General features: G+C 58.2%; 1 protein-coding gene across 6 annotated transcripts in view; it reads left to right on the forward strand.

The window, feature by feature from the left end:
- Window positions 1–1,680: 1,680 nt before the first annotated feature.
- MCF2L (MCF.2 cell line derived transforming sequence like) overlaps window positions 1,681–24,586 on the forward strand; it is an 86,615-nt gene continuing 63,709 nt past the window's right edge. The window contains exon 1 of one of the 6 annotated variants that reach the window (XM_070800520.1): window positions 1,681–1,835. Coding sequence is in view for 2 of the 6 variants with exons in the window: in XM_070800515.1 (XP_070656616.1) it covers window positions 21,127–21,205 (79 nt within the window). In the remaining 4 variants the exon portion in view is untranslated. Of the gene's footprint in view, window positions 1,836–21,013; window positions 21,206–21,296; window positions 21,319–22,480; window positions 22,655–24,586 lie in introns of those variants that run through there. The other 5 variants (XM_070800511.1, XM_070800515.1, XM_019971773.2 and 2 more) reach the window with 5 other exon arrangements.

A 24,586-nucleotide genomic window follows, 5' to 3' on the forward strand; every position in this document is an offset into this window, starting at 1 on the left:
GCAGAGCTTGTGACCCAGTGGGCAACATGTCAACGTGTGCTCAGTGGGTATAGGTCACTGCTGGGAGCGTTCAGTCTAATCTGTTGCAAAAGCGAAGAACTGTATTCAAATTACCAAGCTGAGCAACCACAGAAATCGGAACAAGTCAAATAGGAAGATACAGGTGGGGACGCTGAAGAGCGTAGCCCGCCAGCGCCGAACGTCTCCACGCCGTCCTCCTCCTCACTGGTCCCTTTCTCACTCAGAGCTTAGGGCTGGCAACGGAACACAGAGCAGGCGACTCCCAGGGGAAAGGCCCTGGTGTCCCACAGACTGGGCCTGAGGGGCAGGGAGGGACAGGCGTGGGGAGGAGGTGGAGACCGGACCTCCCTGAGGGTCACCGGTCCCCGGCATCCAGCCGGACAGCCCCGCCTCCCTCCCTGATGCTCTGGACAGCGTGGTGGGTGTGAGCACCACCGACGACCAAGCAGGTTAAGCTGCTGCCATGGGGCCACAAGCAGAATTTATGGAAGGGGCCCAGCCAGACATAAGCCAACAGGGGAAATGATGGGCGTGTGTGCACGCCAGGTCACTTCAGTCGTGTCCGACTCTTTGCAACCCGGTGGCCTGTAGCCCACCAGGCTCCTCTGTCCATGGGATTCTCCAGGCAAGAACACTGGAGTGGGAGAAGGGAATGGCAATCCACTCCAGTATTCTTGCCTGGGAAATCCCACGGACAGAGAAGCCTGGTGGGATACGTAAATATACATTGTTTGTAAGTATATTTATTGTCTAGATGTGTTAACTTTTCTTTGATCAGTCGTGTGCTCAAGTTTTCATGATTATGGAATCCTTGGTGTCTATTCACAGGATAAACTTGAAACCAATGATTTAAAAAAAAAAACAACAGTGGAGTGGGCTGCTGTGCCCTCCTCCGGGGGATCTTCCTGACCCAGGGATCGAACCCGCGTCTCTTACATCTCCTGTACTGGCCGGTGAGCTCTTCACCACCAGTGCCACCTGGGAAGCCATAATGAGCCATAAATATGCCCAAAGACCGGCGAGGGGGCTGTGGGAGATTACCTCCCAGGGCGAGCATCTCAGGCAGATGACGTCACGTGGCTTCTGTCGAGATGCAGTCACTCGCTGTCTCTTTAAATCCAAGGTTACCTCGCAAAGACTTGATTCGAGTTTCTTTGCCAGACTTCCACTGGAGGAATGACATGAGTGTTTGTCCTGGCCCTTGGACAGCATGCTTTACCTGGGGATTGGAGATGTTTCCGGCCCAGGTGGCATTGGTTTTGAAGGTTTGCCAGTTCAGTGAATTTTACTGTGACATTGAAACCAGGAGAACCAGGGGCATTTTTGTCCTTGAAACAAGAGCCCAAATGTCAAGGGAAAATCTAGGTTTTTACTTCTCGTATGCAGCAGAAGCAAATAATATTACTGTTTGTGCAATGCTTTTTCCATTCCAGTGTTATAAAAGGAGACCACTTGTTTACCTGAACATGGACACGGTAGAAATTATCTGGAGAAGAATGAATTTTAAATATCCCACATCCATTTCAGAATAAACACTGCCAAAAGCTGTGCCTGGAGATTGGGCTTTGTTGGAGGAAGCACGGCTGATGTCTTCGCAGCGTGGCCTGGTCTTCCTTCTAAGGTCTGTTTTTCACTCTGCAGACTCATGTTCGACTGTTGGAGGCTCATCCTTTGCCAGAAAACCGGAAGCGACGATGCTTCTTCCTCGCGAGGGTCCCACGAGGCCGAAGAGGAGGACAGCGACCCTCGGGTGGACGTCCCTGACGTCATCAGGCTTGTTCCAGACCCGCCGGAGGGGCCACCCCCGCCTGCAGGTAGGGCCAGCTGCCTCCTTGGGATCCGGATGGGGGACCAGCATCCCAGGTCTAGGCGGCAGCTCCCCGGGGCCCCAGGGCCGCCTGCACATGCGGGCCGGCTGGGCCCAGGCCTGTGGGTGAGACGTCAGTCCTCACACTTGCCCATTTGCCTTCCTGGCAGTGAGGCTGAGGCTGGCTCTGGTGAGCTCTCGGGAAGCCGTCTGGGTTTAGAGCCCAGGGCTCCACTTTACCAGGTTTTCAAACTGAATCACATAATTAAACAAAGTAATTGCTTGTAAGACGATTTTTAAACTCGTCTATTCCAAGACATTTTTCCCCTCTCATTTCTTATTTTGAGTATTTGTACTTTCTCTTTTTCTTCACTGGATCAGCTCACAGATCGATTTTGTGGATTTTGTTTCCAGAAGCCAGTTTTTAATTGTACTGACTTTCCAAGCGTGTCCCTCCTGAGCCCACCCGAGCCCCCTGGCCCTGTACCCGCTCCCGCGTGGCTCCCGCACTCCTGTCTTCCCCTTGCCCCCGGGTCTTCATTCTCATAGGAGCCGCGTCCAGAGGGGCTGCAGAGCCCACTCCCCTCGCCCTGCAGCCGCCCTGCAGCTGCGCCAGCCCCTCAGGGCCCTTGGGCGCCCCTGGCTCTGGGTGCCCCCCTTACCTGGCGACACCGGGGGCGCCCGGAGCCCCCTCCGCTCCTCCTCACACCTCCACCTGCAGGCCCCACAGGCTGTGCTCTCACATCAGCTCCCGCCCCTCGGGCCCCGCTGCCTCCCTGGGGTCTCTGTCTGACCCGAGTCGGCGTGGACTCGGGGTCTCTGCTGTTCATTCTCTTGTTCTCTCTCCATGTGCATAGAGACCACTTGACTGAGTAAGATTTGCCTGAAATATATGAAATCGCACAGCAGGACTTTCAGTCTTTATGTATTTTCCTAATTGTGTATTCTGAAAGGTGACCATCCCGTTTGGTTTTGCAGTGTTTATTTTAAAACGCTATTTTCATGCCAAAAATATTAGCAGCTGTGGTTTTGCCTTGAAAAACTAGCATACAAACTGCAGGTTTCGGCGGCAGTTGTGACTGCGTGTGTCTCCCTGTGGTCTCTGTTCGTGGTCCTGTTTTGCCTGCTTTGAAATCTGATCTGGACATTCAGCCTGGCGACGTCTTCAGTCACGCTCTGGGAGGTAGCATTCATTCATTTCGTCAGCACCACGTGCAACTCTGAAATGCAATTGTTTGCTTATGAAATTAAGTAGCCCGTGAAATGGATTTGAGGTGCAGTATTCCTCTTCTCCACACCTCGAAGGGCCAACAACCCGTGTGATGTCTCTGCATGACTTCTGCTCCTTCAGGGAGCAAGGCCTGGCTGACCCACGCATCTCTCATCATTCACGTTCCTTCTCTTCTTAAATAAGCAGGCCTGCCAGGTAGCTTTGTGCCCTGTAGGAAACACCGTGCCTCCCGGTGGCTGAAATCTCTGTCGTGACTTTCGCCCCCTCTCTTGACTGTCCCCCTGCAGCTGGGACCTTTTTTGTTTTCTGAGGTTGGAAACAGGAAGGCAGTCGGGACCCCTGGAGAGTTGGGCGGTTAAGGGGAAGGGGGTGCAGCCAGCAGGCCCAGGAGACCTGGCTTACCTGCCTCTGTGGCCGGGAGGCGGGCGGGGGGACTGGGTCTCCAGGACTCGCATCTGAGGTCAGCGGACGGGGCCACCTCTCCTGTCTCGTGTGGCACGCGCACTGTCACGGGCACTCACTGGCACGCGTGTTGCGGGCCCAGCAGGAACCGTGGGGCATGGCTGACGGGACACCGGGGCCCTGCAGCCCACATGGAGGGTGGCCGGGCCCTCTGTCCGCAGATGGAGGTGTCGGGCAGGCGGGGTCCACTGGGCGTCCTGAGCGCATGCAGCTCTGAACCGAGGGCAGCCCCGGGCTGGTGTGGGCAGGGCCGGGCTCGCCTGGGCCTTTGAGGGGTCGCCTGCAGGCTAGGGGCGCAGTGCCGGGCGCTGGCTTACGAGCTCTGACAGGTCAGTGGGCGGGAGCTGGGGCGGAGGGGCTCATGGGGAAGCAGGACCCTCGTGGTGAAGCAAGACCAGAGGGGGCTGCCCTGGGGCCTGAGGGCCCGAAACCCAGCACAGCCTCGAGGAGCAGCGGGATGGGGCCCTGGGGTGCGAGAGGGGCATGCTGCAGGCCGCGGGGGGCTGCTTGTGACCCACGGAGACTCTGTGGAGAAGAGAAGTCCCCAGGAGGACCCGCAGGCCAGGGGAGCAGCCGGACACCCAGCCGACCCAGCGCCAACAACCCGCGGGCTTCAAGTCAGAGTTGGCGTCTGAATGCAGAGCTGTGAGCCACGTTGCAGCCAGAGCTGCTGGCTGTCCCGTGCTTGCATTTAGACAAACGCGGGTGTCTGGGTTCGCCTGAGATCACACGTTGGGGGAGAGACGCGGGGTGGGGCGTGCGTGGAGGCCACGGGCTCTGTACTGTTCCGCCGCTCCTGTGTCTGAAGCCTCTGCTGTGAACGGAAGATCCCCCTGGAACGTCACTTGCGTGGTGGGGACCCCGATCCTCATCATCAGCAGTTGGTCAGCTCAGTCGGGGCCAGTTCTGGGTGCAGTCGCATCCCTGGGGCCTCTTGGAGACAAGGGTTCTCCCGTCCAACCAGGCCAGCAGTTACTAGACCCAAAAGTAAAGGAGCGGTTTTCACCTTTTCAAGTAAATCTGGGGCTTTTTTCCCTTCCTAACAAAAAAGCTGTAGCGACTCTGCTCCGAGTGCGTTTTCAGCCGCTCTCTCTACTGCAGCAGGCAGGTGGGGTGTTTCCTGACACCTTTCCTGACGCGTGTGTGGGACGAGGACTCACAGGCCTCGTGGGCTTGCACTTGGCACCGGGAGCCAATGGGTGTTGGAAAGAGCCTGGCAGTGGTGTGACCCTCCGCACGGCGGGGGTGGGCGCGAGTTGGCTTCAGGAAGGGGGTTGCTGGCCTGAGCAGACCCTGGCCAGTGTGTGCAGGGGCTCCCCGCTCTCCGCCATGCTCTGACCGCTGCCGGCTCCAGGGCACCATCTAAGCAGCCTTGCAGCTGCGACTCTGGCTGCCGGCACCTGGAGGCACCCGGCTCCTGGACTCAGGGGCCGCTGGGGGCCATGCTGGCCGCGACCTCGGGCTGCTTGCCTTCCTGGCTGAGGTGCATCAGCAGGCCGGCCGGCCGGCTGCAGGCCTGCCCGGAGGCCGGGAAGTGGGACACGGACCTGTCAGTCAGCGTGCGCCTGCTCTTAGGCGCATTAGCAAAATCTCTGCAGGAAACAGCGGGTGCCGAGCCAGAGCTCGTGCTCGGCTTAACTCTTCAACACCCGGGAGCCCGGGAAGCAGGTAGGGCCTCAGCCACGGGTCAGGATCCGCGGGGGACGTGTCCACCGTCCCCCGGACAGTGGGGCGGGGACACAGTCTCTGTGCCCGCCTGGCTTCCTCCTGCCGGGCCTGCCTTTCCTCGGGAGCCCAGTTTCCTGACGTCCTCTCCGCTGGATGTCGCCACAGGAGCCTGTCAGGGTGAGTGAGCTGGGGGTGCAGGACCCTGAGGCCACTTCAAAGCCGCTTCTTCCAACACGAAACTCACCACACGACCCACAGCCTACGTATTCACCAGGATGTGCCGAAAACTCATGGCTGCACAAAACCCACACCCGGGGGCTTAGGTCAGCTTTATTCTGAGCTGCCAGACTTGGTGCAACCCTGCCTCAGGTGACGGATAAACAGACAAACCATGGTCTGTCCGGGTGGTGATGCTGTTCAGAACGGAAAGGAAGCAAGCAGAGAGGACCCCGGGGCAGGGAAGCCGGTCTGCACGGCTGTGGAGGTGGGATGCTGTATGTCTGTCGAACCCAGGGACCTTCACAGCACAAGGCGCGGACCTCAGTGGGTGCAGATGACAAAGATGCTTGAGGGGCGGGGGCCTCATAAGAATGCAGTCGCTCACTCGCTGCAAACGTGTGGTCGGTGAGAGCGCAAAGGACTCGCCGACTCGAGCCACTTGGGGAGCACGGCGTCCGTTAGCCAAGGGCCAGGGGACCCCGGGGTTTGTGAACGGGGGTCACAAAGACAGTGACGTAAGCGGGCTCCTCCCCTGCCCTGTGCCCTGTCTCCCTGGAGCTGGACGAGAGCTGGCCAGCCCTCTCGAGGCCTCAGACAAGCTGCCTGCTGGCTCCTCGATCTCGGATTTCCGGCTGGCGGCTCCGTGAGAACAGACCCTGTTGTTAAAGCCGCTGGGCCCGTGGGGCTCTGTTAGGCGGCCCAGGACTCCTGTGGTTTTCCTGCTGGTCATCTTCATGTAGTGCAGTTAGGCTCTGGTGAAAGCCGAGATTTAACGCTGGTTGTTTGGAAGAAGGTGTTTTTGGGGAGAGAAGGAAGCAACAGGACGACATGTGATTTACTCTCTGGTGGCAGGAAACTCGTGGGCGCTTTGTCATTTTCCTAAAATTGATAAAAAGGTTTCCCCTAATCTGAAAATAATCTGAAATGTTTTGCTAGAAAATGTTTGTGATTCAGCTGCCCTAGGAGATCATTTCTTAGATGTTTTTCTGCAAAATGCAGGCTGTAAATATTTAATTCTTAGCCCGCGTGCAGGACAACGGTTACTGCTCGAGGTCACAGTTTCTCTGAAGTTAACTCTTTCAAACTCCTGTTTAAAAGGCTCTAGAGGAGTCAGGAGGAGGGAACACAGAAGGGAAGCTGCGAGCAGGTCAGCCTCGTCTTTGGGAGGAGTGAAGTGTCTTCCCAACGCCTATTTGGAAAATCTCCGGGAGGTGACGGCTGTGACTCTGCTTCTGTAAATCCAGGAGCTTTGTGTCCACCGCAGGTCTGTGACCACAGATCCCGGAACCCAAACCAGTGTCTCGGAGGAAAGGGCCTTTGTTTAAACAAAAACAGCCCCTTTGAAACTTGACCGCATTCCTGACCTCAGCTCTGTCATCATGGTGTCCACTGCTTAGCATGAATCGTCCACTTTTGTGCAGACAGACTTGCTCACTCCAGGGAGCAGTGCAGAAGGAGGGGCGGGGGGTTGTGGGGGGCCTTCCTGGAGGGGGCGGGCATCCCTGGGCCGCCCCGGGAGCTGAAGGTGGGAGCCCCAGTCGGGGGCCGAGGAGGCCGCCCCAGGCCCCTCGTGCACGTGCAAGAAAAGCGTCACCTTTGAGCCTGCATTTCCAGGTGCACCCGTGGACCTCGCTGAACGGCAGAAAGAGAGCAGAGCTTCTGCTCTGAGGACTGCCATGGCGTCGTCCTTCACTGGAGGGCCGCGCCCCGGGACCAGGCGGGAGGGGCAGGGACAGACCCGCAGGTCCCCAGGGTTTCGCAGCCTCGGCAGCCGGGGGTTGGGGCCGGGTCCTCCCCGCCGCGGGCCGCCCAGCGCCTGCTGGGGTGTGGGCAGCACCCTCGCCCCAGCAGCACCTGCGTCGTGACAGCCAGACGTCTCCTGACTCTCCTGTGGGCAGTCGCTCCCCCACCCCATTGTCTACCCTGCGGTGTTTCTGGGCTCGGACACATGGACCCGAGTTTCATCCACAAGAGTGTCCCGAGGGTGCGGGAGGGACGTGTCCACACGGTGCCCCCGGCTCGGTCACGTGACCCCCAGCTCCTCTGCCGCCCGCCGTCAGACCAGCAGGTGGCGCAGCTGAGCCGCCGAGGCTGGACCGCCGTGCCTCCCATTCAGGGCTGAAACTGCGGGATGCAGGGGGTCAGTGACCGGGACGCCTGAGCGCTCACTTTGGAGGAGCAGGGAGTCGAGTCTCCTTCTCAAGGGGACTGAGGGTCCCAGGAGGCCTTGAGACACGGGCTTCTACACCAACCCGAGAGTCACGCGGGCGAGTTCACACGCGGGTGAGTTCACACGCAGGCTAGTGAGTGCACACGTGGCCGAGTGAGTCCACACGCGGGGAGCTCACACGCGGGAGAGTCCACACACAGGCTAGTGAGTTCACACGCAGGCGAGTGAGTGCACACGTGGCCAAGTGAGTCCACACGCGGGCGAGCTCACATGCGGGAGAGCTTGCACGCAGAGCACCCTTCCGCTCGGGGTGGCTCCTGGGTGAGCCCAGCACTCTGTTTCTCCGTCAGCTTCTGGGTTGCTGCGGGGAAAGTAGGAGAAAGGGACCCGTGACAAGCTGGACACCTTCCCGGAGGGGCCAGTGTGCGTGTGAATGTAGCTTGGCACATATCAGCTTATTTAGGCATAATTTGCATACATGTAGACCTCAGAGATATTGTGGGTTCAGCTCCAGGCCAACCACAATACAGCAAGTATCTCAGTGAGGGGCATCACGTGAATATTTTGGTTTCCCAGTATCTGTAAAAGCTATGTTTATGCTCTACTGCAGTCTGTTAAGTGTGTAATATAGCATTATGTCTGAATGAAAAAAGTATACTTTAAAAATACTTTATTGCTAAAAAATGGCAATTATCCTCTAACTACCCAGGGTTGCCACAAACCTTCAATTTGTAAAAAATGCAGTATCTGCAAAGCACAATAAAATGAGGTGTTGCTGCTGCTGTTTTTAGTCGCTAAGTCGCTGACCCCACCAAGGACACTGGAGGCCCCGGGGCTACTTTGTGGGGCAAGTGGGCATGGTCCCTGGTCTGGGTGACTGGGGCTGATGACACCCCCCAGGGAGCTTCTCAGAACAGAACTTGTGTCTGGGAACCTGGAAGGCAGCTATGCCTTCCTGACGGGTGTGTTTCTAAGGTTGTGTTTCCTTTCAGGCTGCAGCAGGCCCCGTGGGCATCGCGGGTGTGGGGTTAGGGCCAGGGAACTGGGGGGATGTGAGGGTGGGTCCCTGTGCCTCCTTCTGTGTCCCCCGGGAGGGACCACATCACGGGTGTGACATCACAGCAGCCTGGGGGACCACAGGAATCCAGGCCAGTGAAACCGTCTTCCACGATTCTGTAATGGTGGGTGCGTGACATCGTGGTTTGTTCAAACTCAACAACTGCCGACACGGAGAGTGAGCTGTGGCAAAAACTGAAGGTCTAGTTAACAGTAACACAGCGATGTGACTGGTCCGTCCATCACAGCCTGGGGACCACAGGAATCCAGGCCAGTGAAACCGTCTTCCACGATTCTGTAATGGTGGGTGCGTGACATCGTGGTTTGTTCAAACTCAACAACTGCCGACACGGAGAGTGAGCTGTGGCAAAAACTGAAGGTCTAGTTAACAGTAACACAGCGATGTGACTGGTCCGTCCATCACAGCCTGGGGGCCACAGGAATCCAGGCCAGTGAAACCGTCTTCCACGATTCTGTAATGGTGGGTACGTGACATCGTGGTTTGTTCAAACTCAACAACTGCCGACACGGAGAGTGAGCTGTGGCAAAAACTGAAGGTCTAGTTAACAGTAACACAGCGATGTGACTGGTCCGTCCATCACAGCAGGGGTACCATGCCATTGGGGGGGCAGTGGGGATGCTCTGCCGGTACCCTCTCTCCTGTAAACCTCACACTGCTCTGAAGGTTGAAGTCTTCCTTCTAAGTGCTTCTCGTGGGAGGCAGTGATTCTGCCCTCTGTTTTTAGGGTCTCTTCTTTCGAGGTGTGTTAGAAGCTGTGGCGATGCGTCTGCAGGCGGGAACCGCAGCCTCGCATCCTGCACTGTCGTCTCGGCTGGGGCCGCGCTGTGTGAGCAGGAGCCCACGGAGACAGCTGCGTGGGCAGGTCGTCGGCAGGCGTGATGCTGGCTCATCCTGCACGCGGGCTGTGATGGAAAACGTCTGGCAGGTTTATCCACACAGTACATGCGGTGGCTAAAAGATGTAACTGGGTTGGTGCCAACCTTCTTCTTAGACTTACAAAGACGAGGCCCAGGCGTGTGCGTTGGCAGGACCGTGGCTCACTGACACGGCTATCTGCCATGTTTTTAATTCTTCAAACCCAGGACCCCTCCGGCAGCTCCAGGTGGGTCCAGCCAGGTGGGCACCTGCAGTTGTTCCCTGCAGAGTACCTGAGCTCACCTGGGGGCTACCTTCTCTGGTCCTGGCATCATGGTCTGAGGGGGCTTCTCCTCGAAATGTTAATACCGTGCCATCTGTGTTTGTTGAGATTCCTGAGGTTCTCATGACTGATGCCACAATTTCATCACCTTTTCATCTGAAGTGTCAAGAAGGAAGCAGGCACATTTTGCTCCCCAGTGAACTGTCTCTAATGAAAGCCAGCCAACGTCCTCCAACAGATGTCCCTAAAATCATTTTTCTTCTTCTTCCAATAAAAATGACAGGAGCTTTACTCTCAAAGTAAGTAAAATAGACACAGCTGTGACCCGCAGAAGCCTGATTACTAGCCAGATACCCTGCCAGCAGACGAATCGGTAGACTCTAAATCTGTGCGAGTGCATGTGTTCTGCTGAAACAAATGGAACATTGTGAAAAAGGCCCGGAAACAGACGAGAGAGGCAGGTCACAGCTTTATTCCAGCCGCTCAGAGGAAGAGAGCCGTGTCTGTCCCAGCTCCTGGGACTTTGCTGTGACGTGGGCCGGAGGCTTCCTTAAGGTCAGCGAGGTCAGGGCCCTGGTCAAGGTCAGCCCCCCTCAGGGCAGGGCCCCTCTTATGTGGGAACTGAGAGGCAGCCCCCTTTGCTGTCTGGAGTTTTTCTGAATGAACTCACCCAGGGCCGGAGGAGGTGTGTGTTCAGGGCTGTTGGGTCAGAAGAGATGCCTGTGCTCTGAGGTCACTTTAAAACTTAACCCACAAAAGACCACTATGGGGAGACAGGCCAGGCGGACCTCTCCCTGGTCCCACCCTAAGGACAGACCCCTGAATCGTACCCGTGAGAGAGGTGAGAGGCTCTGAGACGGAGGAGACCAGCCTGGGAAGGACACAGTGGTCCAGGCTGGCGCTGGGGGGCCTGCAGCTGGAAACTCCCCACCAGACCTGCTGTCTCCCCCCGAGGACCTGGGGAGTAAGGGCTGAGCCTCTGGACAGCCCTGCTCTGCCCCGCCAGACCCCGTGGGGACACCGCCCTCTGCCCGCCAGGCCCTGGGAGTGGAGGACCCCAGCCTCCCGCCTGCGCCGTGGTGGGCTGCACAAGGCCCCCTGCACCCATGAGTGGTGGGTCCAGTCCCAAGGCCGACACGAGGTGGGTGCAGACCTCATGGGGAAACCTCGTGGGAGCCTGGACGCGGCCCCGTCCTGGGACTCAGAGGAGGCCTAGTGGGCCCAGGACTTCACCGCCACCCTGGGACAAGGCCACGTCCCCCACTGGGACAGTGGAACGTGGGGAGCAGAGCCCCAAGCCCCCAGCAGGGAGGTACCAGAGGAGGCCCAGTGGGGAGCCCGGACGGCCGCCTCAGCAGGGACAAGGACCCCCCACCCACAGCAGTGACAAGAGGCTGCCCTCCCCCGCCCTGTTGGAGCACCCAGAGGAAGTCAGCCACGACAACAGATTTTTTTTAAAACTCAGGAATTTCATAACGTACACCAAAGGCCCACATTTCCTTCAATAACCGATTGTCATGTCAGGAAGCAGGAAAATCTCAAACTGAAAGAGAAAAGGCAAGAGATGTCAACATAGATGTGAGAGGCGGCAGGACTATCCAACAGACAGGTCGAAGCCACTGGCACAGGATGCTTCGCTGGAAAAGGGAAAACTGAGAAATCTCAGCAAAGAAATAGAAGATGGAAGAAAATGGAAATTTCAGAAATGAAAATACAGCAATGAAAGAAAAAATCCCAGTCGATGGACTCGACAATGGAAGGGAGAGGACAGCAGGGAGAATCTGTGAATCTGAAGATAAAATGACAGAAACCACCCCCTGAACACCACAGAGGAAGGAGGCTGAAGGGACAGCCCGGAGCCTGGGGACTCAAGCGGCTCTCTGTGACCTGACCTTCTCGTCCTTGGAGTTGCAGGAGAGAAGGGGGCAGGCTGAAAATACTCAAATAAAGGCAGGAGACTGCCGAAGGCGCAGACCCAAACGTTTAAGAAGGTGATAGAACCCCAGTTAGAATAAACTTCCCCCAAACCACACCAAGACATATAGTCAGATGTCTGAAAACTAGAGACAAAGAAAAATGTCTTAAAAAGCACAGACTACCACAACTCATTCTATAGGAAACAGGGTAATTTGAATAGTCTGAAGCTATTACATCCATTGAATTCATAATTTTAAAACTCTCAAAAAAGAATATCAAGATGGTTTCACTCAGGAACTCTACCAGGCATTAAAGAACGCCAGCTCTTCACACTCTCTTCCTGGTCATCTTATGAGACAAGTGTTTTATTGACGCCCAAACTAGACAAAAACAAGAGAAAACTGTGGACCAACATCCCTCATGAATGTACAAGAATCCATAACGAAATATTAGCAAACAGAGCTAACCGACGAATAGGAAGGGTTATTCACCATGGCCAAGTTGGGTTTAATCCAGGAATGCAAGGCTGAATCAATATTTGAAAATTAACCAATGTAATCCACCCTTTAATGAACTGAAAAAAAATCACATGTCATTTCAATCGATGTAGAAAAAGTATTTGACAACATTCAGTACCCTTTTAGAAAAACTGGAACACAGAAGAGCCTCCGTAAGTTGTCAGTAAACGTTCACGAGAACTCCTGTGGCTGCCGCGTCGGCGTGCTCAGAGCCGCGCTCTTCCCCACGCGGTCGGGAGCCATGTGCTCAGCAGCGGGTTGGAATTCAGCTGGTGCGGCGAGTCAGGAAGAGGAGATAAAAGGAAGGAGATTGGCAAGGAAAAATTAAACAGTCCGTATTGACAGACGACGCGATTATCTAACTGCACAATCCCGAGGACTCTAGGAAACACTCCTAGAGCTAATAGTGAGGTTAGCAAGGCTGCAGGATGCACAATGAACACTGGAAAATCTATTGTATTTCTCTGGACAGCAGTGAACACGGACAGCAAAGTTAAAAACACAATGCCGTTCACATGCTCCCAAAATGAAATGCTTGGGTGCAGCTCCAAAAACCACGAACAGAGCTTGAAAACTAGAAAATGCTGACGAGGGAACTCAAAGATTTAAATAAATGGAGAGACGCATTTTGTTTGAGGATCGGACACCTTAATATAGTAAAGATGTCAGTTCTCTCCAAACCAATGGGCAGAATTCCTATCAAAATCTCAACAAAAAAAAATTTATAGATATAGACAAGACTCTCATAAAGTTTGTGTGGGCAGTCAGCAGAGCTAGAATACCTAAAACATTTTGAATAAGAAGAAAGTAGGAGAAGTTATTGTGATACCAAGGCTTCTTCTGCCACAGTCATCAGGACGGGAGGAGTCGGTTGAAGGACAGAAGACAGTGGAGAAGAGAGAATTAGACAGCAAGCCCACTGATTCCTAACGAGGGTGGACAGCCTGCTCAGTGGAGGAAAGACAGCCTTTTAGCAAGTGGCCTGGAGCGGTCAGACATCAGAGGGAAAACCAAACAAACAAAAGACCATGCCTTTCGGTTTCACACGTCATACAAAGATCGAGTCAACGTGGGCCGCGGACTTAAACTGTAGAAGTTCAGAAACAACAGGGTAGATGATATTCAGGACCTGGGAATAGACAAAGAGTACACAGACTTGATGCCAAAAACGGGATAAAAGGAGAAATGGTAAATTAGACTTTATCAAAATGAAACATGTATGCTCTCCAAAGGCCCTGCTAAGATGAGCTACAGACAGGAGAAAATATTCGCGACCACAAAGCCTCAAAGCACACCAGTAGAAAAGCAAACAACCCTGGCAGAAAGTGGAAAGCAGAAGTGAAGAGGTGCTGATGGCAGATGAAAGGGGGTCGGGGAAGCACAGCCTCTGAGGTGCCCCCGCACGCCGTCGCACGGGCTGCCGTGAAGAGCACTGACGGCTCTGGAAGCTGGGGTGCAGGAGTCGGTCTCTGTGCTGGTGGCGATGAATGTTCAGGGGCACAGCCATCTGGAAACTGCCCGCCAGGAAGACACCACCACACACAGCTGTCACCCAGTCCAGCAAGTGGCACTCCTGGGCACTCATCCCAGAGGAAGGAAAGCGTTCACACGGGCTCGTGCACACGCGAGTTTGTATTCGCTCTGTTCACAGTAGCCCCACACTAATGCCCTTCAGCGGGTGAACACCTGGAAAACGCTGTGTCCCTCCACGCCGTGGAGCGCCAGGCACTCAGCGAGAACAGGGGCAGGACAGGGGCACCGGGCCACCCGATGGAGCTCCGGAGAGCCGGGCTGAGTGAAACGAGCTCGTCCCACTGGGTTACGAGCTGAATCCACTTGGGAACGTTCTTGACGCTGTGGAAATGGAGGGCAGCAGTGGTCGCCAGGGCTCAGGACGGGGTGGGAGGCGGGTGGTGTGGGATGGGAGCCCTGGGTGACGCTGTGCTGCAGGTCCACAGGTTGTAACCACTGGGGGAATGGTCTCCTCGGGTGCGTCTTACGGCTGCACGTGAATCTGCAGTCGGCTTCCCAGAAGGAGGGTGATAACCCACAGCCCAGCCCCTCACTGCCGGCAAGTCCACATGTCCACGAGCGCCGTGCCCGACGCAGAATCTTACTTGAGGTGGGAAGGGGGGTTGGGGGGAAGAGCTTTCCTTTTAGATGGCTGTGACATTGACTGGCTTCAATTAAATATTTGCTATGGAGTTATAGGTTCAGATCCACACGTGTAAATAGATGTCAAGGTAGATTAACTCAATTTCAGTGACCTTGCTGTTTGTTGAACCTTGGAAAATACTGCCTCTAAGTTAAGCCTTGAAAAACTGACATTTCTGAAATTAAATCAGCTGTGTTTAAACATTCAGCGTTGGCAAATCACCAGCACAGTTCCAAGGTAATTGCTTCCTGCTGTGCGGGACCCCATGGCTGTGCCAGAGCTACAGTGCCCACTGCCCCTCCCCTCCCCCCTCCCCCTCCCCCAATCCCCTCCCCTCCCCCACTGTCCCCCCTCCCCCACTGTCCCCCCTCCCACAATCCCCTCCCCTCCCCCACTGTCCCCACCCTCCCGCACTGTCCCTCCCCTCCCCCACCATCCCCCTCCCCCACCGTCCCCACCCTCCCCCACTGTCCCCACCCTCCCCCACTGCCCCCACCCTCCCCCACTCCCCCTCTCCTCCCCCACTGCCCCTCCCCTCCCCCACTCCCCCTCCCCTCTCCCACTGCCCCGCGGGCACCAGCCTCCCGGTTGTTCCCTGTAGCCTCAGCGAGTAGCCCGCTCCCTGCATCCTGCATCTTTTCTGCTGACCATGTGGCCACATCTAGGGGAGCACCGAGGCCCCGTCGTGGCCCCCGAGCCCCTGCAGAGCCTCAGGGCCTGCACCTCCTGGCCTGGGGCTTCGGTATTCTGTGGCTTGCTGGGTGGGGAGAATCTGAACGTGTGTGATACAGAGTTAAAGCTGTTGCTACTAATCTTCTAAACAGAGTAATAAAGCAGCTTCCTGATCACAGGTTGGCTTGTTCTCCCGGGTTTACTGTTTTGGTCCAGAGTCCCTGGGGCAGGGGTATGAACAGCACCGAGCGCGTCAGCCCGGCCCAGAAGCCTGCCTTATCACTGCCCCCGTGACCCTATTGTGAGCGGCTTCCTCTCGCGGATCTCAGCTCCACCGCAGGGTGCGGGCAGCTCAGGAGGCAGGTGGCTGCCGTGGCCGCCTGGGGAGCAGGTGCCCCCGTTTGGGCAGTTGGTGCCCTGGGCATGCGGGTGGGTGCTAGGGTGACCCCTCTTGGGGCCCTGCTCCCTGCTAGGGGGCGGGGGTTGCGCCGCCTGGCCAGGGCCCTGTCTCGGCGTCTGTACTTCCTCCACGTGGTCTTGGTGGAAGGGATGCTTCCAGCCGTGACCTCTGTGGTGAAGGGCTGGCCACCAGACACCCGTTCTCAGGGGGTCTGGCCTTGGTGTCCGTCTCCTCCGGGTCCAGCAGGTGAAGGTGGACACCAGCAGACACGCATGGAGCCGCAGATGGTCCGGGGGGCCGTGGGAGCCTAAGATGGGGGCTGTGAGCTCGTCTCAAGGACTCACCTCTGCAGAGACACAAGGTTCAGTGGCAGAGAAGGGGCGGAAGTGGGGCTGCGCCCTGGACGGGGAGCAGGCGTGGCAGGGCTGGGGAGGGGGCTGCCCGCCCACCCGGGGGACTGTGCCGTGCCCAATGCCCTCCCGACGGGGCCGTTTGAGTCTCCTTCGGCCGCCCGCCTGGCCTTGCTCGGTGGATGGGAAATCATGAGCTGCTTCCACCCTGGAGCTTTTCCCACGTTTGTCTTATCACCTGGTGAGGTTGTCAGGGCCCAGAGCACTGGTGGGGGGCTCAGAGTTCACCACCTCGACCTCAGACAGGGCTCATCGACACAGCTCAGGGACAGAAGGAGATGCCCCCCCTGCTCCCCCCGCCCCCGGGTCCTTCTGGCCTTTGGCCCTGGGTCTCCCACCCTCTGCTCCAGCCCCTGCGTCTGGGGCAGGAAGGTGGCCAAGGCCACTCCTGCCTTGCAGAGGGGATACCTGGGACACACACGTCCCCACGTCCCCGGGCAATGCCTGCCTAAGACACCCACCCTTAAAAATAGGAGATCCTGTCTTTTGTCACAGCGTGGACGGACTTGGAGGATGTTAGGCTGAGTGACGCAAGCAGGCAGCCTGCGACAAAGGCTGCGAGACCCACTGTGTGAGGTTTACTACTCAGGCCCGCAGGGGCCGGGGGGCTGCGGGGGAGGGTGCACGTGAGGAGGACAAGGACTCCGGGGCCAAGGGGAGTGTGCTGGGGTCAGACTGCTTGTGTCCCCCAAAGTTCATACGTTGAAATCGTGGTGGTGGTGTTTAGGAGGTGGGGCCTCTGGGGTCATGAGGGTGGAGCCCCGAGAATGAGATCAGCGCCCTGGAGAAGGGCCCCAGAGCGTCCCTGACCCCGCCTCCCATGTGAGGCTGCAGCGAGAGGTCCTGGGGGCTCCTCTCCAGACCCTGCCATGCCGGCCCCTTGGTCCTGGACGTCTGGCCTCCAGGACAGCGGGAGCTAAGTCTCTGTGGTCTCCGAGCCCTGGGCCCTGCATCCTGTAGCCTCCAAGCTGCCTGGGGCATGTGGGAGATGTACTGACCGCTTTGCACCTGAACGGGCAGAGCCTCTCTGACCTGGAGGCTGGTTGGGCCCCAGGAGACGTGCGGGCCTGATGCCCTGGGGACCCAGTGAAGGAGCCTGCAGGGAGGCAGCTGGGCTGGACGACAGTCTGCTGACACCCTTAGAATAAATGCAGAACCCGAGGAGGCTGATGCTCCGGGTCCCTGTGAGCAGGAGGGGGAAGCGCTGGGGGTCCCCCAGATCCTGTCCTGCATGGGGCGCCTGCAGCCCCGCAGAGCAGGGCTGAGTCGGGGTGTACCCCTTCCTGGGGGGGCGTCCCCACCTGCCCACTCCCAGCCCAGGAGCATTGCTCGGACCAGAGGCTCTTGTGAAACTGCCCTTAGAAGACCCTGTAAATTGCAGAGGGGATGATTACCAGTGGGGAAGCACCCTGAGTTTTGCATTCCCTGTTAGAACCCACACCCGCTGGGTCCCCTGCCGCCCTCAGGAATGTGGGGCCTGTCTCGGCCCCAAAAAGCAAAGCTGGAGACATAGGCCCCTGGCCCGCGGAGGTGACGCCTAACCTGGGCCTTGTGAGACAAGGTGTGGTCTGCAGGCCAAACTGGGCCGGGATCCCGCGGGCCTGAGGACCGGGGCCAGTGCCTTCGGTCCCTGCAGAGGGGGTCCTCCTGGGGACATTCTGCTGAGTCCAGCACTTGCCTGCGTTTGCCGTTAGATCAGCCTCAGTCCCGTCTCCAGGGCTCTGTCCTGATCTGAAACGTCCGTCTCCACCCCCCTGCACCTGCCCCCCGCCGTCTCGGGGTGGACGGGGTGCTCTTCTCTGGCATCTCCCTGGGGCAGGGCGCGGGCAGGGATGGGACACACATGCGTTCCTGTGGGTGACCTGCTGGGCTGTCTCGTGGGGACCCGTGTGACACCACTTGAAGCCAATTCGACGGTGGCTGCCTCCCCTGGAGCCTCTGCACCGCGGCTCGGCCGGGGAGCCCCCACCCCTTTTGTGTGGAAGCCCTTCTGGCCTCTCTCATAAGCACGCCCCCCCCCCCCAGAGGTACAAGGCGGAATTAACTGGCTTCCGCATCCTGTGAGTTTAGGTGACAACGTGACACCTGTGTGTCCGTGGGCACCGCGGTGAGCAAGTCACCGTTTCCTTTCTGTGGGGAGAACTTTACCACCCACCTCGTAACGAAGTTGAACCTCACGGGGCTGTGTTGCTGCACGTTGCCCCCATGCTGCGCGCTGGAGCCCGGCACTTAAGCGCCACCCCCCAGGGTCCCTGCACGGGACTACCGTCCGCACTCCACTCTTTGTTACGGCTGAGCACTCTTCCACTGTGTGTGTGCAGCACACCCTATCTGTCCATTCATCCATCGCCGGACACGTAGGTTTCTCCCGTACCTTGGCTATTGGAAACAGTGCAGCGGGTAACATAGGGTACTTTTATTTTTCTGAATTAATGTTCTTGCCTTTTTTTTTTTTTTTTTTTTTCGGAAAATGCCCAGAAGTGGAATTCCCGGATCATAGGGCAGTCCTCAGTCTTCTGAGGCATCGCCTCGGTATTTCCATAGTGGCTGCGTGGATTTACACTCCCAGCAACAGTGCACGGGGGCTCCTTTTTCTGCCTCCCACAGCACTTGTCTGCTGAGGTTGTTCTGGCAGCTGTGAGGTGGCGCCTCCCCTGGTCTGGTCCCTGACGTCCGCAGCGTTGAGCACCACCCAGCGGTCCTCACGCTCTGTCCTGGCCGCCCCACAGCTGCCCTCTATCCCTGCGGCCAGGTGAATTCTGCCTTTCATCTTCTGGACGTTCTGTCTGCATCTTTGGGCCTGAGGTAGAGGAAAGGCAGCTGCCAGGGGTTTATCCCAGGGGCCCCTGGGGGGCAGGGACCCCCCCCCCCAACCACGGCCTGCTCAGCAGGACCCGGGGGGAGATGCCCAGAAGAGGCGGGTGTGTCCTGAGATCCCTGGGATGCCCTCCTCAGACGGACGCCGGCTCCATGCCCGGGCTCACAGCTGCGGTCACAGGTGAAGCTGCCTGTCCATGGCCGCGAGTTCCTTCAGAGTGTCTGCTTTCCCCTGCTGCCCTGGCCCCACGCGGGAGCCTCTAGTGCAGGACGCAGCTGCACCCCGGCCTGGCGGGTGTCTCCGCCTGCCCCAGAGCCCCCACCTCGGACCCAACATGCACCCTTCAGCTCTCCTGTTTCTCGCCTCCCTTTCAGGCTGACTTTCCGGGACGGTTGCTAAGAGGATGTGTTTGGTAGCCAGGGATCATCTTGCATTCTGCCTCGCCACCTGGGCGCCACACCGCCTCTGCTCTCTGGGAGGCCCGGCAATGGTGCAGATGAACCGCACCCTTGGGACACTCAGGCGAAGCCTCTCTCTGCGGGGTCGTGTCTGGGCCGTTCCCTAACTGTCCTCTATTGAACTGTAAGAGACTTGGGGGATGACATGCCAACTGGTCCGTGGCAGTGCTTCCCTGAAGCAAAGCCTGCTTTTTAGATTTCTGTTTGTGCGCCTGTGAGTTTGAACCCTGCCTCCAGCACCTCTGTGTGCCCTGGGGCAGTTACTGGATCTCTCTGTGCAGTGTTCTATTAAACAGGGTAGAAACAGCGCCTGCCTCCTAGATCCTTCTGAAGATTAAATCAGTTCACACCAGGAAGGAGCTACTTAGGAGGGTCCCTGGAACACAGAAGTGCTACATAGTGTCTGATGGGATTGTTACGACTGCTGCACTTCAGTCAATAGTAAATGACTTTTGTAGCAAGATAGCCCCAAGTGTGCTATAATATAAAGAAAGAGGAAAAGTTTGATACAGACTCAGTGAGAGGGGGAAGGAGGGAGGGAGAGACGGTCAGGGGATCGTGGAGGCCGTAAGTCTGAGGTGTCCAGCGCAGCCACAGGGTGGGAACCGGGAAGAGCTGAATCTGGCCCTTCTGGAGGCAGAATTCCCTCTGCCTCGAGGACATCAGTCTTTTCCTCTTCAACTGATTGAACGAGGCCCACCTGCAACAGAGAGGGTGACCGGCTGGTCTCCACATTCACCTCGGCTACAGAATACCCTCAAAATGACATCCAGACCATTGGAGCAAACACCCCGGCACGGAGGCCAGCAGACTCAGCCGTGAAGCCGAGGTGTTGGCTGCTTGGTCCCTGAAATGCCCCAGAGCAAGGTGCTCCAGGACACAGAGAGGAAGGAAGCTGAGAGAGACCGAGCGGGAACCTTAGATGAAGGGAACAGTGGTCAGCCAGCGAAGCACAGAGGGGGGCTGATAGTGCAGCTGGACATCGGGGGTCAACAAGCCCTTGGGGGCTTGCCACCTTCCTCCCCAAACCACCCCCAACTGGGATGTGGGCACACCCTGTGTTGACATGAGCTGCCCACTTGAATTTCCCAAACCACTTAAGGAACCAGGCACCTGCTCCTCAAACACTCCATCTGTAAGGTCAGCCCCTCCGTGGGAAGACACCCGTCAGGGTCCGGGCGCATACAGGGTTCGCGCCTCCCTGGGAAATGGCGCTGGGCCCGGGGACACGCATGACTGGCTTCTGCAGGGCGCCGGGGTGTAGAATGCCCTGGGTGGCTTCGTGCCAAGCATGGCGAGATCGCGGGGCTGGAGCCTGGGCGCGCGCTTCCCTCCTACGCCTCGCGTCCTTGGGCAGGCGCCGGCCACCGGACCACCGCGAACCCACCGACCCGCTCGCGGGGGGCGGCGCGGGCGGCATGCGACGGCGCGGGGAGGGCGCGCCCGGCTGCTGCGGCCTCTGCACCTGCCCGGGGGCCGCCGGAGGTAACAGTGGGCAGGCTCCGTACTCGCGCCTCGGCGGCTCCCCGCTCCGCTCCGGGGAGGGCGCAGAGACCCGGGGCTGGAGGGGTGGGCCGGGCTGGGGCTGAGGTCCCGGCGGGGTGAGCCGGTCCGCGGGGCTCCCAGGTGGCCGCGGGGTGCACTGGTCGAGGGCCCAGGTCGGCGCGAGGGAGCGCGCGGAACGGTCGAAGGATCCGCGGGTGCGCGCGGGGGCCCCGGGTGACTGCACCCGGGGTGCACTTGTGGAACGCCTTGCTCGCCGCGCGGGGGTGCACTCGCTGGGTGCCCAGGTAGCTGCGGAGAGACGCGGGGCGCGCACCGCTTCCGCTTCCGCCGAGCAGCCCCCCCACGCGCCCCCTCGGCGGGGCTCGGGACCAATCCCGGGCAGGCGGCGCGGCAGCCCCCTCCCCAGCGCCTCCCCTCCCCCGAAGCACCTCTGGTGCAGAGGAAGCCCGGGCTGCAGGACCGTTCTGCGCTGCGGAGAATGAGGTTCTGGCTGAGACATGAAGAGATGGCCCTGGAGGAAATGGTGCAGAGATTGAATGCGGTTTCCAAGCGCACTGGTAGGAGGAGCCGCCGGCCCCAAGCCCGTTCTTGAGCTTGACATCATGTGCTGAGTCTCGGGAGACGCGCCTGGTTTCTGGGTGGCGGGCTGCATCTCTTTTTCCAAGCGGAGGTAACAGGACAGTGGAATGATGGCTCTGATCTGGCAACTGACAGGCTCCTTGGCCGGTCAGCCCGATTTTATTCTGCCTGGAAAGGTGGCCAGGATGGCAGACTGGTGATGGGCTTTCTGGGCGACCGCAGGTTTGTTTGTGGAGCCGTGATCTGAAATCTGCTCATTCAGCCTGCGTTGGGCTGCGCGTGCTGCAGTCGCAAACGTGTTTGTGGCTCGAAAAGAATGTGAGCCTGGGGCTTTCTGAGTTGGTGTGGGGCTGGAGGGGGGGTGTCGAAGCTGGTTTTGAGGAGGGAGGGTCCGATCCATCAGGGAGGTCTTTCTCCACCAGATAGGATGTGAGCCTGAGACAGATGCTGGAACGTGGCTTGGGTGTGGAGAGGGAGATGGCTGATGGATGCTGTTTTCAGCACCGAGTGAAGGATGACTCACAATTGGTTTTGAGGAGAAGTTTCCCCATGTTTGCTTGGATTCAGGAGGGCCGTGCGCTGGCCGGGCTGGGCACTGCCTTCGGTTGGTCACTTCTGAGCTTTCCTGTGCGTGTGCAGAGCCCTGTCAGCCAGGGCTGGCTCTCCTCGAGACGAAGAGGAGACGGTTGTGCACCATTAAAAGTGAGCTGCTGGGTTTTTCCTGATGTTGCTGTGCTGCGTCACGGACTGTTGCCTCATCATCTAAGGAACACTTTCCTGAGAGGTTAGGTTTGATCAGTCACTTGGTGTAGGTGTGGTAGCCCCCCCGACACACGCCTCTCCCACCCCTCTATCATAAGCACGAGACCCAGCAGATCTGAGAACAGAGTGGTGGCGAAGCCAGTGTGAACACTCCATGTGTGGTGGTCTGAGACCCTGGGGGTTGTTCTGTGTTTAATGGTGATTTTGGTGTTAAAAGTACTGGACTTGTGATAAATGGGTCAAAGCACAGGAAGCCCCTCTGCCGTCTGCCCCTTGTTCTCAGGAGGGTGGCTCCCGGGTCTGACGCACGAGTCCTGCTGTGCGTGGTGCAGCGTGCGGCGTGCAGCTGAGGTGAGGGGCGCGGACCGGTGCCCGTCACCCTGGAGGGAGGCATCCTCGGGCCCCTGCGCTGGGCTGGAGTCGGGATTACAGAGCAGTGGGAACTGGTCCAAGGGGTGATGTCATCCCTGGGCCTCAGGGCCGGAGGCTTCCTGGTGAGCCAGGGAGACGCGTGTGCACTCTGATGGCAAGGAGACTGACTTCCAGGAGCGGGGTGGTGCTGGGCACCCCCTAAACTGTGAAGACTGCCGCCTGGCTCTCTGCTGTGTGTCCTCGGACACAACGGTGCTCTGATGGCTCCCCTCCGCCAAGACTCTGAAACCCAGGTAAACGCGGTCTGGTGAGCACCTGGCCGCTTGGTTGGGGGAGGACCTGCCTCCTCCCTTGGCACAAACCCAGGTGCCACCAGCTGGGGCTGAGACTCGTGTGTCCTGCGGTGTTGATGGGGCCGCCGTGAGCCCCCCAGCAGCCCAGGTCTGCATCCCCAGCACTGCTGCAGAGGAAGCCCCCTGTGTAGCAGAACGGCTCTGACTGGAGGTCACAGAGGTCACCTGGATGCTGCTGTTGTGATTCAGGGCAGGGGTGGGGTGGGGATGGGCTTGGAGCTGAGGCTTGGGCTCTGGGGCCTCCCGGGGCTGCACGGAGCTGGACCGTGTGGCCCGCCCTGGGCTGGTGGGACTTGCTCTCCATCCGCCATGGGGCCCCTCTGCTCCCTGATCTCAGCCCTGGGTTTACTGTCCCCGCCCCCCTCCCCTCCGCAGGACGTCATCGGGTTAGTCCACCTGGGCGGGGATGAAGCTTGCTGCCTGTGTGGTCTGTGAGGCTGCTGACCTTGGGAATTTACACTCTCTGAGCTCTCTCTCTCAGTCTTGAATCACGAAGCCAGGTGCCCTTCCCACGGCCGAGGCTCCCCTTCTGTGTAGTCGGGCTGCTTTTCCAGAGTTGCCGTTGTTGTGGTTTTCTCCCTAGATTAGCAGTAAGTGGTGACAGAGTGAGAAACGTTTGAGGGAGAAAGGCTAATGGATGGAGCCCATTAAGCCTCTCCCTAACACGGAAGAGTGGTTCAGACAGAGCGTCGGAACCTTCTGGAGGGAGTCATCCCAGACCCCGGGCGTCCCTGGAGCCTCTGATCCAGGAAGTCAGGGGCCTGAGCTCTGCATTTTTAAGGTCTCGGGTGATACTCATGGTGCCGGGCCAGGAACCTTACTTGAAGAACCACTGAGCAGAAGGGCCCCTGGTGTCCCCTCTCCAGGGCTGATGGTGAGCAGTCAGTACTAGCTCTCTCCCGACATGCATGGATGCATACTTCATCATGGAACTTGCGCTGGTCGTCTACTTTACATGTGGTAACATACATGCTTCAGTGTCCAGACGGATGGATGAGGGTGGATGGAGGCATGGATGGATGAAAAGACAGTCGCTCAGTCATGTCTGACTCTTACGACCCCATGAAATGTAGGTTCCTCTGTCCGTGGGATTTCTCAGGCAGGAATCCTGGAGTGGGTTGCCATTTCCTTCTCCAGGTTAAAACACAAGCTCTGTCATATTTAAAGTGTTCGTGCCCCCAGTGAGGACTCGCAGCTCCTGGCTCTTCGCGTGTTGAAGGGACAAGTCACTGGGCGTGAGTGACGAGGCCGCCCCACCCCCCAGGCTCGAGTGCATCAGGGACACTTGCCCTCTAGTCTGGCACCGCCCATCTTCCCATCTCCTACACCAGCTTTCCACAATCCAAGAAACGAATCCCAGCTGCGTCCCAGCCGCTCGGCCAGCCTCTTGGGACCTTCGTCCTGGGACCTTCGTCCAGCAGCATCTGGGTCCGTGGTATTCACGCATCTGCCGCGTTCCTTTTAAGGACCTGGGCGCCCCTCGGCTGTGTCCTCCGGAAGCTGTATTCAGGCTTTCAGTTGCAGGCTGCTCAGCAGCCCAGCTGGTGTTTGATGTTCCCATCCTGCCCGAATCCCACAGTCTTCCCATCCTGTCACGAAGACCGCAGTTGCCCTGAGCTTGTGAAAAGCTCAGCTGAAGCACAGTCGTCCAGGTGATTGGTTTAAAGGCAGGATGGGAGGTGAGAGGGTGGGCATCCTCCCCGCCACAGGAGCGGGGGGCTCAGTCTCCCCATCTGTGAAGTGGGTCACGAGAGCTCCTGCCTCCAGGGTTGACGTCACAGAAGCTCGTGTGGGCGGGTGCCCGGATCATGGTCCCTGCCGCCATTCAGTTCAGTTCAGTCGCTCAGTTGTGTCCGACTCTTTTCGACCCCA

Source organism: Bos indicus, chromosome 12 (genome assembly GCF_029378745.1).
Source record: "Bos indicus isolate NIAB-ARS_2022 breed Sahiwal x Tharparkar chromosome 12, NIAB-ARS_B.indTharparkar_mat_pri_1.0, whole genome shotgun sequence".
Classification (NCBI taxonomy): Eukaryota; Metazoa; Chordata; class Mammalia; order Artiodactyla; family Bovidae; genus Bos; species Bos indicus.